The sequence below is a fragment of the Glycine soja genome, chromosome 16 (genome assembly GCF_004193775.1).
Source record: "Glycine soja cultivar W05 chromosome 16, ASM419377v2, whole genome shotgun sequence".
NCBI classification, from domain to species: Eukaryota; Viridiplantae; Streptophyta; class Magnoliopsida; order Fabales; family Fabaceae; genus Glycine; species Glycine soja.
This window is the reverse complement of record NC_041017.1, coordinates 34,066,156-34,079,246: the sequence shown is the minus strand read 5'-3', so window position 1 is coordinate 34,079,246 and position 13,091 is coordinate 34,066,156. Positions and strand designations below refer to the sequence as shown.

General features: G+C 29.6%; 1 protein-coding gene across 1 annotated transcript; it reads right to left on the bottom strand.

Annotated features, from left to right (window-relative positions):
- Positions 1-7,144: 7,144 nt before the first annotated feature.
- On the bottom strand, positions 7,145-11,548 carry LOC114390857 (receptor-like protein EIX2). The gene is made up of 2 exons (XM_028351765.1): positions 8,100-11,548; positions 7,145-7,433 (listed from the first exon to the last, which is right to left on the bottom strand). The coding sequence occupies exon 1, from the start codon at positions 11,380-11,382 to the stop codon at positions 8,107-8,109; it is 3,276 nt and encodes a 1,091-aa protein (XP_028207566.1). The 5' UTR covers positions 11,383-11,548; the 3' UTR covers positions 7,145-7,433; positions 8,100-8,106.
- Positions 11,549-13,091: the final 1,543 nt, after the last annotated feature.

Genomic DNA, 13,091 nt, shown 5'->3' with positions numbered 1-13,091 from the left:
CATAAAATTTAGAGAATAACAATCATTATGAAATGACTAAGAGTAAAAAAGATCGTTACTGTGATCAGTTTTCTCTTAATTGTCGATATCGATCGACAGGATTTATATAATCAATATCGTTATTTGATCAGTTTTTCTTAATAATTTTTGACATATCTGCTTCCATCTTTGCATAAATTGACTTCCAAGTCAATGCAAAACAAAAGACACTATAGCAACGTTTTGCACGGGATAGAAAATTGGAAACTTTGTGTCAAACTTTTTGACTAAAGAAACCTCTACTCACCCACAACACACTTTCTATCCCTCTCATTCTCTCCATTGATGATATTTGCTTTGTTTTATACTAATAAATAAGCAAATTATAATCAACCCAATTAACAAACTCATTTGCAAGATTTCTTTGGCTAATTTAATGCAATTATGATTTCTAAACTTTTGGGGATACACATACCAATTATATATGTAAGTTCTAAATTATATAAACTATATAATTCTATTAGTGTATTCTTTTTTAATTGGCAAATTATTTAGTTTATTAATATTATTTAATTCCATACAACTACTTGCTAAAACTGATTATCCCCTTCACAGAAGTATGAAGGTTTTTACAAATTACAAAATGCATTTTAAAGAGAAAAACTAAAACAATAAAATTGATACATGAAGTAGAAAAATCAAACAAATCATATTTGGAGAGAGTTCCAATTTAATTCAAATGAATACTGGGCACAACCTGAGATACGAAAGGGTTAAAAAATGAATGTTGGTTTGCATGAGGGATGGATTGTTCAAGTGTGTTTGGTTGGGTGTTAGTAAAATTGATTTTGATTAAAATTAATTTTGAATTAATGTGTCTTATGTTTAAATATTTTATTATAAAATTAAGTTAAAAATAAATTAAAATTCAATATAAAATTTTGGATCCAATACAAAACCTATTCAAAGTTGCTTCAACCTAACTAGAAATTATGAACTCAAAATTAATTATGAATTCTTCTCTAACATCAAACCAAACAAGTAGAAATATATTCAAAATCAATTTTAAATTTAAAATCAATTATCGAACACAAAATCAAACTGACACGGTATAAAAGCTTTTGGGACCACATGAGACCCAAAGGGGCCAAATGACCAATCAAGAATTTTTTTGTCAAATTTACAATATGAGGATAAAATTTAAATTAATATTCTAAAAGGTTGTAACATGTTTTTTTACACTAAAATCGTGAAAAAAATTATAACTTTTATATTTTTTTTCATTTTTTTAAATACAACTTTAAAGTTATAATAATTTTTTTAATGACTCTAAAGTCGTAAAAGAAATATTTATTATAAAATTAAATACAAAAATTAAATACAAAAATTAAATATTAATTAGGGATCAAAACTATAATTAAAACTTATCTTAAAGATTATATTTATTATAATTATTAATTGGTTCATAACATATAAATATTTTCACTTGTTAAAATTTACTATGATTTCTCTTAAATTATTTTAATGAAAAGCAATAGTAAAATAGCAGGAGCTTAATGTAAGTTATGTTCAGTACCTAAATATTAGGTAAAATTGGTAAGAGTACTGTGAACATGGGTTGTTTAGCTGGAGAAGAAAGAAACATAAAACTTATAATAAAACTTATGAACATTCAAGCTTTCACATGGACATTGCATCATATAAAAGAAGTAGAAGAAAGAGCACACTCCCTCTACATCACAATAAGAGAAATATAAAGAAGAGACAATCCCTCCAACTCAACTCCATTGAGACATTATTTGTGCGTTTTAAATAATAATGTTCATATGACATTTTTTATAATATTACGTTTTTGTTTTTATTTTTGTTTGTATTATCTTATTCATTAACATGATTTAAAAAATCATTTCTTTTAGAATCACTCAGAATTTTTTTTACTTTTTATTTCTCACTTCAAGGGATAAGATATGCAATTTTTATTACTTGAACTCTTACAACTAGTGAAATCAATGTAACTAAATACATCAAATTAAATTATTTTTTTATTCTTTTATGTAAAGCACATATAAAATTATTGTTTACTAAACGAAATAAAGGTTAAATGTTTTAGCTGGTAACAAAAATTCAATCATAATTTTATAAAATTGTCATTGTAATAATTGTGTCATATTGTCAAGAATGACTGATTTATTGCTACTTACAAAGTCACAATTTTAAAATCCTTTTAAGAAACTAATAATTTAAAACTATATTTAACTAGTTGATATGTATATTATTATATCAACAATAAAACGTTAAAAAATAAAACTCCCGTTAATTCTCTTTTTTCATGTAGTGCATGATGATAATAAAATAAAATATAATAATTTACGAGTTCGCTCATGTGGTCATGTAGTTAAACGTAAAGGTAGGGTTGAACTCATGGTCACAAAACATGTACAATGATGAAAAAATTTCCTCAAAATTAGTTTATAAACTCATGGTCTCAAACCATGTACAATGATTAGTGATTCTCTTTTCTGTCGATCACAGAGGCTTAATTAATATTAACTAGAATTTCAAAATTTAGATGTGAAAGGACGAAAACTGCAATGTGAAAAGTGAAAGTTGGACTAAATTAAAAGAACCAATAAAAACAAAAGTAAGATCACTAACTAAACTTAAAGTTAGACTAAATAAAAGAATCAATAGAAACAAAAGTAAGAGAAATAAAAGGCAGCAGACAGGTACCACCACAAATACTTGCAAGCTTAACAAATTAATGAAAATCTAACAATGCGTGGTCATATGCATTGTTACATATGTACCCTTGTTTTTTCCACCTTTTTTACCTTACGTTTTTTACATCAGGATAGTTTTGTAACTTTTTTTTTTTTACCAAAATTAATGAGATATTATGAAACCTAATTTTTATTAATAAATTTAAAATATTTTTATAAGTTTACCTTAAGTGATTTCAATCAATAAAATTTTTATCATTTTGATCTTGAAGGATAATAATACATTGATGTTTACTCAATTCAAGTTAATAAATCTATTTAATCAATAATCAATAGTATTTGATTTTTTTAAAATTGAAAAACACACACACACATATATACATATATATATATATATATATATATATATATATATATATATATATCAAATAATAAATTAATGGATCAATACATTTAAATTTTAAAACTCATATCTCAAATCAAATTCAACAAATTTAATTAGTTTAAATTTGACCCAAAACAAAAAAATTTCAATTTAAACTATTTAAATTTAGGTCAATTTGGATTTAGAAATAATCCGCATCCGCTTACACCCCGACTTCGCAGTTCCTGCACTCCATAGCATACTCCTAAAAATTTGCTTAGTGAGTTATTGTTATTCATTCCTCAACTTGTCTAAGTTGCATTTTCCACTATTGGCAATATGCCACTACACATCTAATATGCTTTATAGGGTAGAAAATTAAGCCAGTCAATAATGTGAGAGGGTATGAAATTGGTGCAAAGGCTTCGAGCTTTTGGTATGTATCTAACCACAAATAATGTAATAAAATTTATCATCTAATAATTTAAATTTAAAAGAGTTTAACGTTTATACTATGATAGTTTAAAAACGTTTTACATGTCATTCAATAATATATTATTATTTGAATTATTTTAAAATAATTAATTTTAAATACATAATAAATTATGATTAAATAAATGAGTAAAATTTTTTATAATCATTTTTATCTTAAAATAATATCTCTCGTCAACAACCATTATATATACCACCTTTTGTTGGATATTCTGATACGTATTTCTTTGTTGTCCATTTTTTTACTGGTAAATTAGTTTATTCAAAAGTTGAATATGAGCATGGCGTGAAATCAGATTATTATCCATTTTATACTCTTTTATGCAAACAGGAACATATTTATTTATTAAAAAAAATAAATTAACGAGAACATATTTATTGTCTTTTGCTTTTAAAATAAATAATTAACAGGAACATATCCATAAAATAAGTACTGGAGGAGTAAAAAATAACTAGCTTAATTATGCATACAAAATGATCTTACTTAATAAATAGGCGAACACCAAAAGAGAATGATGTTGTATGCTTTTTGTAATAGCACTGAAGATAACCATTTGATTTCCATATTTCTTAAGCTTTCTATAGCATTTTTAAAATGGATTTCCCATGCATATAGCTTCAACACTTTCATATTCAGTAGAGCCTCCGAACCAGCCTTGAATCTCTCATCTTGTGCTACCAAAAGTTTGGTCAGAAACTTATGCTGTAACTTTGCCAAATGGAGTATTGCAAAGCACTGTGAGAACCATCACTACCAATGAGGCATTCAGTAGTAGAGGACTAGCTAGCAGAGTTAGTACCTTGAGCAATGCAAAAAGTCCTGACATCAAAATCTCTCTCCAATAGCACAGAATTATTGCCCACAAATACAACTTTGGGATATCCTCACCCTTAAGTGTTTTTTCTTTTAACCCTTTCTCATCAATGGACTCAACCACAAAAATGAAATCTTACTAAAGAATCCAGCTTTTGGCAAATGGAGTTACATGGCTAATAGGATCAACTTCATTTAATTGGTCACTTAAAGGGGCATAAAGACATTCTTCATTTTCTCCATCATTGTCTTCATATTTACTTACGTTATATGTGCATAAGAGTAGAAAAATTGCCCCACGAAAAGATAGAACATCTAAAACTGCCTTGAGGGACAGTTCTTGGCTACTAATGGTGTAAGACGTGGATAAAGCACAGAGAAAACCAGAAACAAAGAATATAAGAATACTAAATAGCCACAACCATGCCCTTGGAAGTTGGTTCAGCTTAAGACTTATAGCAACAACCCAACAGAGCCATTGAATGTGGCTGAAACTAGCTGCAAAGTCGAATATCTTTCCACCTGAAACGGTCTCAATGAAGACTTCCAAATTGCAACAAATGCCATCATGATCAGCAGTAACACATCAAACAAAATGATCATCAAATGTACGATGCATGTGGAAGGATCTTTCAAAAACCTCAAATCATAACAGAAAGAATTCTCTCTAAGTCTAAGAATTACACCTTTTTTCTTATAATAGGAGAATTCAATTCTCACTCAAAAGAATTCTCTCTAAGTCTAAGAATGAAATACTAAAACTGAGATGGAATAATCAAATGAGCAAAATTGCTTTCTATTTATAGGCCAAGATTGCAACGGATGCATTAAATGTCCCAACCCTCCTTTTTTGTTTCAAAACAATTGAATGTAATAGATGTTCATTTTAAATATATAGGCTTTTGCATTAACTATTTATAACTTTCCTCACAATTATTGAAAAATAATTTATGAAAACTACATATTAGTTGACACTCAAATATAGAAAGAAAAAAAAGTATAAGTAGGTGTTAAGAGTTTTTGTAATTGTTGATGTCTTTATATATAATTATTTAAAATTATTTTATTTATCTAATTATTTATTTTCTCATATAGTAATATTATTATTTTTATTTAGTATAGTTATATACTTTTTATTTATAAAAAATATTAGATACATATTATATAGTAATTTTTTGTATATTTTATGCATGTAAAATTTTTAATTTTTATACTATATGTTTTTTTTCTTGACTCTCTTGAAGCGAATTTTTTACTTTGTCCCTGATATATATACTCGAAAAAATAAATATAAGACACAAACAGTATATTTGGTTAGAGAGAAATAAAGGAGAGGATGATTTTATTTTTAATTCTACCTAATTTTTTTCAAAATTTAAGAGAGAATGTAATTGCTTAACAAACAGTATATTTGGTTTAATTTCACTCACTACACAGAGACTAGAAGAACATGACAACTCAAACGGTTAACAAATTAATGTGTTAATTAAGAAAACCCTGCTTCTGTCACGAAGTACATAGCGACAGAGTTTTCAATGCATGCAAAACCGCCAAAGAACTGCAACATTGCCACGGTCGATAACATTACTCAATGATTCATCCCAAGAGAAGATACCCAAAAACATTCTGTTCATAGAGTCAAAATTCAAAAAGAAGAGGAAGAGAGAGAAGCTGAAACAGACAAAATTAAACACTGTACATTGAACTCAATCTAAAAAAACACAACTTATTAGTATTAATTAATACTATTTGTCTATTGATTGATCATTATAATGCCATTATTGTTGGGAGTTAGGTTTGAGACAAGACATTGAATTAATGTGTATATAGATTGAACACTCTAATGACATCATTTTTGCAAGTGAGAAATTTTAGTTTATAAACTCAACTCAATTAAGGATTTATTTTTTGTTTCAATTCAATTAAAACGCTGGATTTTCATCCACGCTTTTTATATGTAAATTTGAAATTGTTGACGTAATAAATATATTAATTGATCTAACAACATTAAAATACTGAGTTGTGGTTTATACTATAAAAGCTAGCAATGAATACTAAGTAGAACCTGTAGAAGTTTAGAATATCAGGATATTGTGAAGCTTTCAAAAGAAAGAATACTAGTTGTAAGAGTGTTTGATCTTAAAGGAAAATCCTATAAGTGTAAATATTGGGTGTAGTCCGGGTTGGGATGAACCAATTAATATAAATTTCTGAGTTATTGCTCCTTAATTGCTTATACATGTTGCATACATATTTTAAGTTTTGGAAAACCTCATTTTATATAAGTACAACTCTGATCTTATATTATTTTTTTTTACAACTATTTTAACCTTCGAGCGCTACACTTTATTTTTATTGAAACAAAAACCAGAATATGTAATAATAGGTTTTGTTATTTCCAGGAGCAATTTTCCGAAGCAACATAACATTTGTTTAACTTAATTAGAGATTTTTTGTTGGATTATCTATTTTATCTGAGTAATTAAGATGAAAAGCCTAGCTCCTAATTAAATTTTTAATTTCCATACAATAACTTGAAAATAAAATATCATAAGCAAGTTTTTATTTGTGCAAAAAAGACCTAGTGAATTTGTGTGTGACTATTTAATTCTCCTTCTAATGACTAACTGATCCACTTCGAAATATAGTTTTATATGAAATTGCCACATTTTATAAGCTTTTCTTCACCCAATAAGCTTGAGCCGCGTGTTAATGAGTTTCACATAACATTTCCAATCAAAATTACATTATACTTATATAATCATGATTTCATTGTGAATAAAACATAGCTATATATATTTCGTTCAAACAAGAAATATTGGTTTATTCCATGGCAGAATAAATTAAAGGTGTCGTGCACAAGATGTGCAGAGGCTAATAAGTAGTACAATTGTTAAAGGGATTGTGTCAGCAGCAAACAATTGTTAAAGCGATTGTGTAATTATTGCCAAGGGACAATATGAAGGGATTTGAAAGAAGAAACCACCAAAGAGGAGTCACACTCTAACCATATAACTTCCTTCAACCTTTCTCAAAATCTGTTTTAATGGCAATCATGGCCACACTGAAACAAAATAAAATTACAATACATTATACAATGGAAGACAATCAAACCAAAAAGTTCCTTCAAACAGAGATTTTACATGGTAAACATCAATATACTAAATATCCTACACATCTAGCAATCCATAAAGCTTTCATCCAAGATTGCAATTTTGAAGCTAATCAGCCATAAACAGCAAACTTTGTGCTACAATTCAGAATACAAATATTAATGGTGATAGAGAAAAGTTAAAGACTGAATTTCAGTAATAAACTAAATGAAACTGAAAATCTACCTAGCCATTGCAAAAAAGTACATAAATCTAAGCATTATTAAAGAGGTTTAAATTTTGCAGGAAGTTATTTGAAAACAACAAAAAATTCTCTAAACAGAACACGCCATCTATAATTTCTTTGCAATAAGAAAAATAATCATTAGTCAAAGCATGAACTAAAGAAATAGAAGAGTTGGTTTTACGAAAGCCAATATGTGTGTTGGAGAGACATAGGAGAGATAATGAAGTAAACCACTACTTCATGAGTTAGCATTGACATGGATAAAGAATTAAAAAAATATATTCTAACAATTAGATTCATGCTTTTAGAAAAAAAGCTAATGATTTAATTAACTAAAGCAGAGAAATAAAAACTATGAAGTTCATAGAAAGAAGCTATCAGTATTAGGTACCTGGCTACTAGCCTGTGAGCCACCTATAGCACTTCCCCATATTTACTTCCATTGTTACAAGTATATAGTCTGTCAGTCTGTTCAAGAATCTCATATAAGTAATTCTCCATGGTTGCCAAAGTAGTATTGTCCCCAATAAGCACCAAAAGCCTGTGAAGAATCCAAACCCCAAGCTCATGTATAATGCTCCATAGAAAATTGAATTGTCATCTTCACCATCAATTGCTAGTCCTTGAGGCTTTGCTATTGTCTCATCTCCAGGACAACTTTTGTTAAGTTGCTCCCCACAAAGACCAAGATTTCCTCCAAAAGTAGAGGCGTCAAAGGTTTGCAACTGTCTTCCCCGGGGGATTCTTCCAATCAGATTGTTGTTTGATAAGTCTAACACAGAAAGACGATCAATTTTGGAAAGAGTAGAAGGAATTTTGCCTGAGAAATGATTTCTTGATAAGTCGAGAAATTCTAACAAATTTAAATTCCCAATCTCGTCAGGAATTTCTCCATTTAAGTTGTTTCTTGATAAATTCAAAGAAACTAATCCAAGTAAATACCCAAACCCTGTCGGTATTTCACCCGTTAAGTTGTTACTTGAGAGATCAATGCTCATTAAAAGATACTCAGGATTGAAAAACACATGTTCCTGGCCTTTCCACATCAATGAGACCTTAGAGTCATAATAGCCTTCTACAATTTCAGATCTGTTTACTGGTCTTTCCATCATTGCAGTAAAATTCCTCAGACATGTTGGAATTTTTCCAGACAAGTGATTCCTTGAAAGATCTAAGAGATGAATTTGCATCAAATAGCAGAGATGAACAGGAACACTTCCAAAGAAGCGATTTACTCTCAAGCTTAAGATTTCCAATTGTTGTAGACTTTTTCCAATCCATGATGGTATTGTACCAGACAACAAATTTTCACCCACATCTAATATATATAAACTTGTGCAGTTCTTCAATGTGAATGGTAGCTTTCCAGTTAAACTGTTGTTTCGTAAGGCCAAAGCTCCCAAATTAACAAGAGTACCCAAGGACTGTGGAATCTTCCCTGACAATTTATTATCACTTAGATCAAGATATGCTAATGAAATTAGATGTTCCCAACAGTCAGGCAGCTGTCCCATTATTTGATTATTTGACAAATCCAATGTGTCGATTTTTGTGGTTGCACCTTTTCCGCACAAGAACAGATTTAAATCTGAAATCTTATTTTTGGAAAGATCCAACATGTACGCTTGTGATAAAAAAGCAGGAATTTCACCTTCAAGTTGATTTGAATTTAGAGTTATAAATCTATCAACATCAGTCAGCTTGATTGGTAGATTTGGAATTGTACCTTTGAGACTGTTGCTAGACATGTTCAACTCACTTATAGACTGTAACTTGTTCCAAAACCAATCCGGTACAAAGTCATCAATCTCAGCATCAGAAATATCTAGAAAGCTTAACTGACTTTGAGTCTGGAGCCAACTTGGGAAACTAGGTCCCAACTTGCAAGAACCTAGTCCCAAATGAAATATTTGGAAAGATGGAATCCAGGAAGTAGCAAACTTTAGAGACAACGAATTGTCTGTTAAGTCTAATTCCATCAATTTGGACAAATTTGTGAGATGCAATTCGTTGATATCACCCTCCAAATAATTCTTCTCTAGGTGAAGACTCTCCAACTGATATAACAAACGAACGCTTTTTGGTATTTCACCCGTTAATTTATTATCGGAAAGATCTAATCTCCTCAAAGACGACAAAATTGAAGAATTTTGAATAAAGCTATAAATTTTCCCACTCAAGTTGTTACTGCTAATGTCTAATTCCTGTAATGTGCATATATTTCCAAGAGAAGCTGGAATCTCACCTTGCAGTTTGTTAGAGGAAAGGGTTAGAACTTCAAGAGAGTTCATTACTTTCCCAAATCCATCTGGAATGGGACCTTCTAACAAGTTATGATCAAGAGAAAGTGTATGAAGATTGGTGGTGAAGTTGGAAACCCAGTGAAATATAGCCAATGATTTCAATAGATTAGAGGAGAGATCAAGGGTGACAAGAGAAGATGAAGACTTTTTTATGAAAGTAGATGGAACAAGAAAACTTTTATCAGTAAAACTGCACTCTTCTAGATAAAGTTCTTGTATGGTGGAGCTGAAGTTGAAATTTCCTAAAATTATTGATGATGTCAGGTCATTAACAGCGAGATCAAGGACCACAAGGGAGGGAAAGTTTGGATGGTGAGGAGACGACAAATCAATATTATTACCACGAAGACGAAGCTCTTGGAGATTATGACTATAGTTGAACAACAATTGAAATGTTGATGATGTCAGCATATTATCAGAGAGGTCAAGGATGGAAAGAGAAGTGGAAAGGTTGGAATGAGAACGAAACAACGATGAAATATCATGATCAGAAAGACTACAACGAACTAGTCTCAGCTCTCTTAAGTTTGGAATAAGCTCAGCAATCATTTGTTGCCAGTGACCAGAGGAGCCAAGATTTGGCATTGAATCCAGGCCAAAATTTGTTAAGGAAGAGAGAGAAGATAGCCACTTAGCATCGTTAACCATAAGATCAAAACTGCCAGCAAGTCTAAGAGTATGCAAGATAGGAAGATTCCCAACATGCAAAGGGATTGCTTTGGAAAGTGAAGTAAACCCAAGATCAAGATACCTCAACAGTGAGAGATTCCCAATTTGATAAGGGATTTCTCCATGGAGATCATAATTGCCCTTTAAATCTAGATATCGTAAACATGTAAGCTTCCCTAGCTGAGAAGGGATTGGTCCCCGGAGAGAACTTACTTTAAGATCAAGATACTCCAACTTTGAGAGATTTCCTATTTCACAAGGAATCTCCCCATCAAAATTCATATATGATAGATTCAGATATCTTAAGCTTCTGAAAGAGCCCAGGTGTTCAGGGAGTTTACTTTTATTGGAATCATAATTCGAACTGAGATCCAAATACTCCATATTTTGCAAGTAAATCAAAGAAGTGAGATCGATTAGACCAGTCAAAAAATGCGTATTCGAACCGTGAAGATCGAGTATTTGTACGTGACCTGTTTCATTGTTGCATTCAATGCCTCTCCAATTGCAGCAATCTTTGTTACTGTCATCATCCCTCCATGTGGACAGCATGCTAGAGTGATCTATGAGGCCTTGTTTGAAGTTGAGTAGTGCCTGCCTCTCCTTCTCTATGCATTTCACATGTGAACTCTGTGCTGGCCAGTTGAATCCAAGAAGGGATACTAACACTGCAAACAAAATTTTGAGAAAGTGACTGCCCATTACAATTTCCAGATATGTAATTTCTGCTATATATGCTATAAACTCTGATAAGAGTAGAAGAACAACACAAAACACTTCGAATTATTATTTGCGATGTATTGAAAACACAGCAACAGGATTAATGTAGTTGGTATAATTGTACGAAAGGCTTAATTTCTACACCCTCCGTCTATATTGACTATTGCATGTCAAACAAGCAATTATTATTGGTCCCAGGGAAATAAGTTGTTGAAAAACTGAGTCTACACTTTGTTATTTTTCCACACTTGGGGCCACTTGTCCAATATCAGATAAATTGCTATGAAGTTTCAAAAATATCAAACCAATAAAGAAAAAAATTCCATAAAAAATTGTACCCAAAAACATTGCCACAGAATAAAAATAAAACTATAAATTGCCTATTTAGTATCTAAACTGTGCACTAGCTGATAATATAGTTCTTCCTCTAACCTTAAAATGCTATAAATATATAAATGTCACAAATTAATTTAACAATATATTAAAAGTCATGTGTGTCTACTAATTTATTAGTAAGTAGTATAATTTCAGGTTCACTCTAACATTAATCATCATTTATTAAAATTTAAAATTAAGTATTATGATATATTTTATTTTCATGCGTTTTAAATGCTAATTAAAATAGTGTTTTATTTTATTTTCGAATGTCATAAAGTTATGATATTATATTTACATAATACTAGTGTATGTATTATTTTATTATTATTATTATATTAATTAATACTTGTTTGACCATATTTTAATATAGTTAAACCAATGAAACTTGAACCTTTGGTCTTGATCGGTTTATTTTTAAAAATATTGATAAAATCATATTCTCAATTAACAAGGTTTTAAATTCGAATTTAAAATACAATATGTAATTTTAATATATTTTTAAAAAAATAAAGTTTAAATATGTTTAAGGTCTCTAATAAATGACTTAGCTTTGTTTTATGTCCTTACTCATTTTTTCATTATTTTGGCTCCTTATATATTAAACTTTTATTTTTGAGTTATTATCATGAGTTAGTTAAGTGATGACATGTCATGTTATTTCAAGATTGTGGTGACTTACGACAGAAATTTAAAATAAAAGTTTTAATATATTAGACACTTACAACAATAATTTTTTTTAATAGAAATCCAAAATATTTAGCATATACCTTAAATATATTTAAGCTAATAAAATACTTGTCATTCAGTAGGTTTAAATCATAGCTGACTCAATTAATTTGATACAAGATCTCTCTTATATTTTAACCTTTAATTTATTTAAAATTAGGAGTTCCTTATTGTATAATCTCTTTGCAATTTTTTCTTTTATTGCCAATTTATACATGTCAGCAAGAATGCGAGATATCAAAATAATGTTTGTTGATCAGGCTAGTATGTTCCGACTACTTATTTAAGCCTGGAAAATTTAAATACACGCATTACAACCTACAAAATAATGAACATAATTACATTAGCATTTCTCTTTAATTACAGTGATTTGCTCGTAATTGAATAATTAAAAATGTTTTTGTTTTTATCATCAAAGTATTCAGTGCAAATTAGACAATTATTACATCAACATGCTGGTGTCATAGCTGTCTATTGAGGTTCTCCTCGTCCTCTACGGCTATACCTTGATTCAGCTATACTTCTTATCAACAAAGGTGTGAAAATGAAGTTGGTCAACACCCAGCTATCTTCACTTCATTTTATTT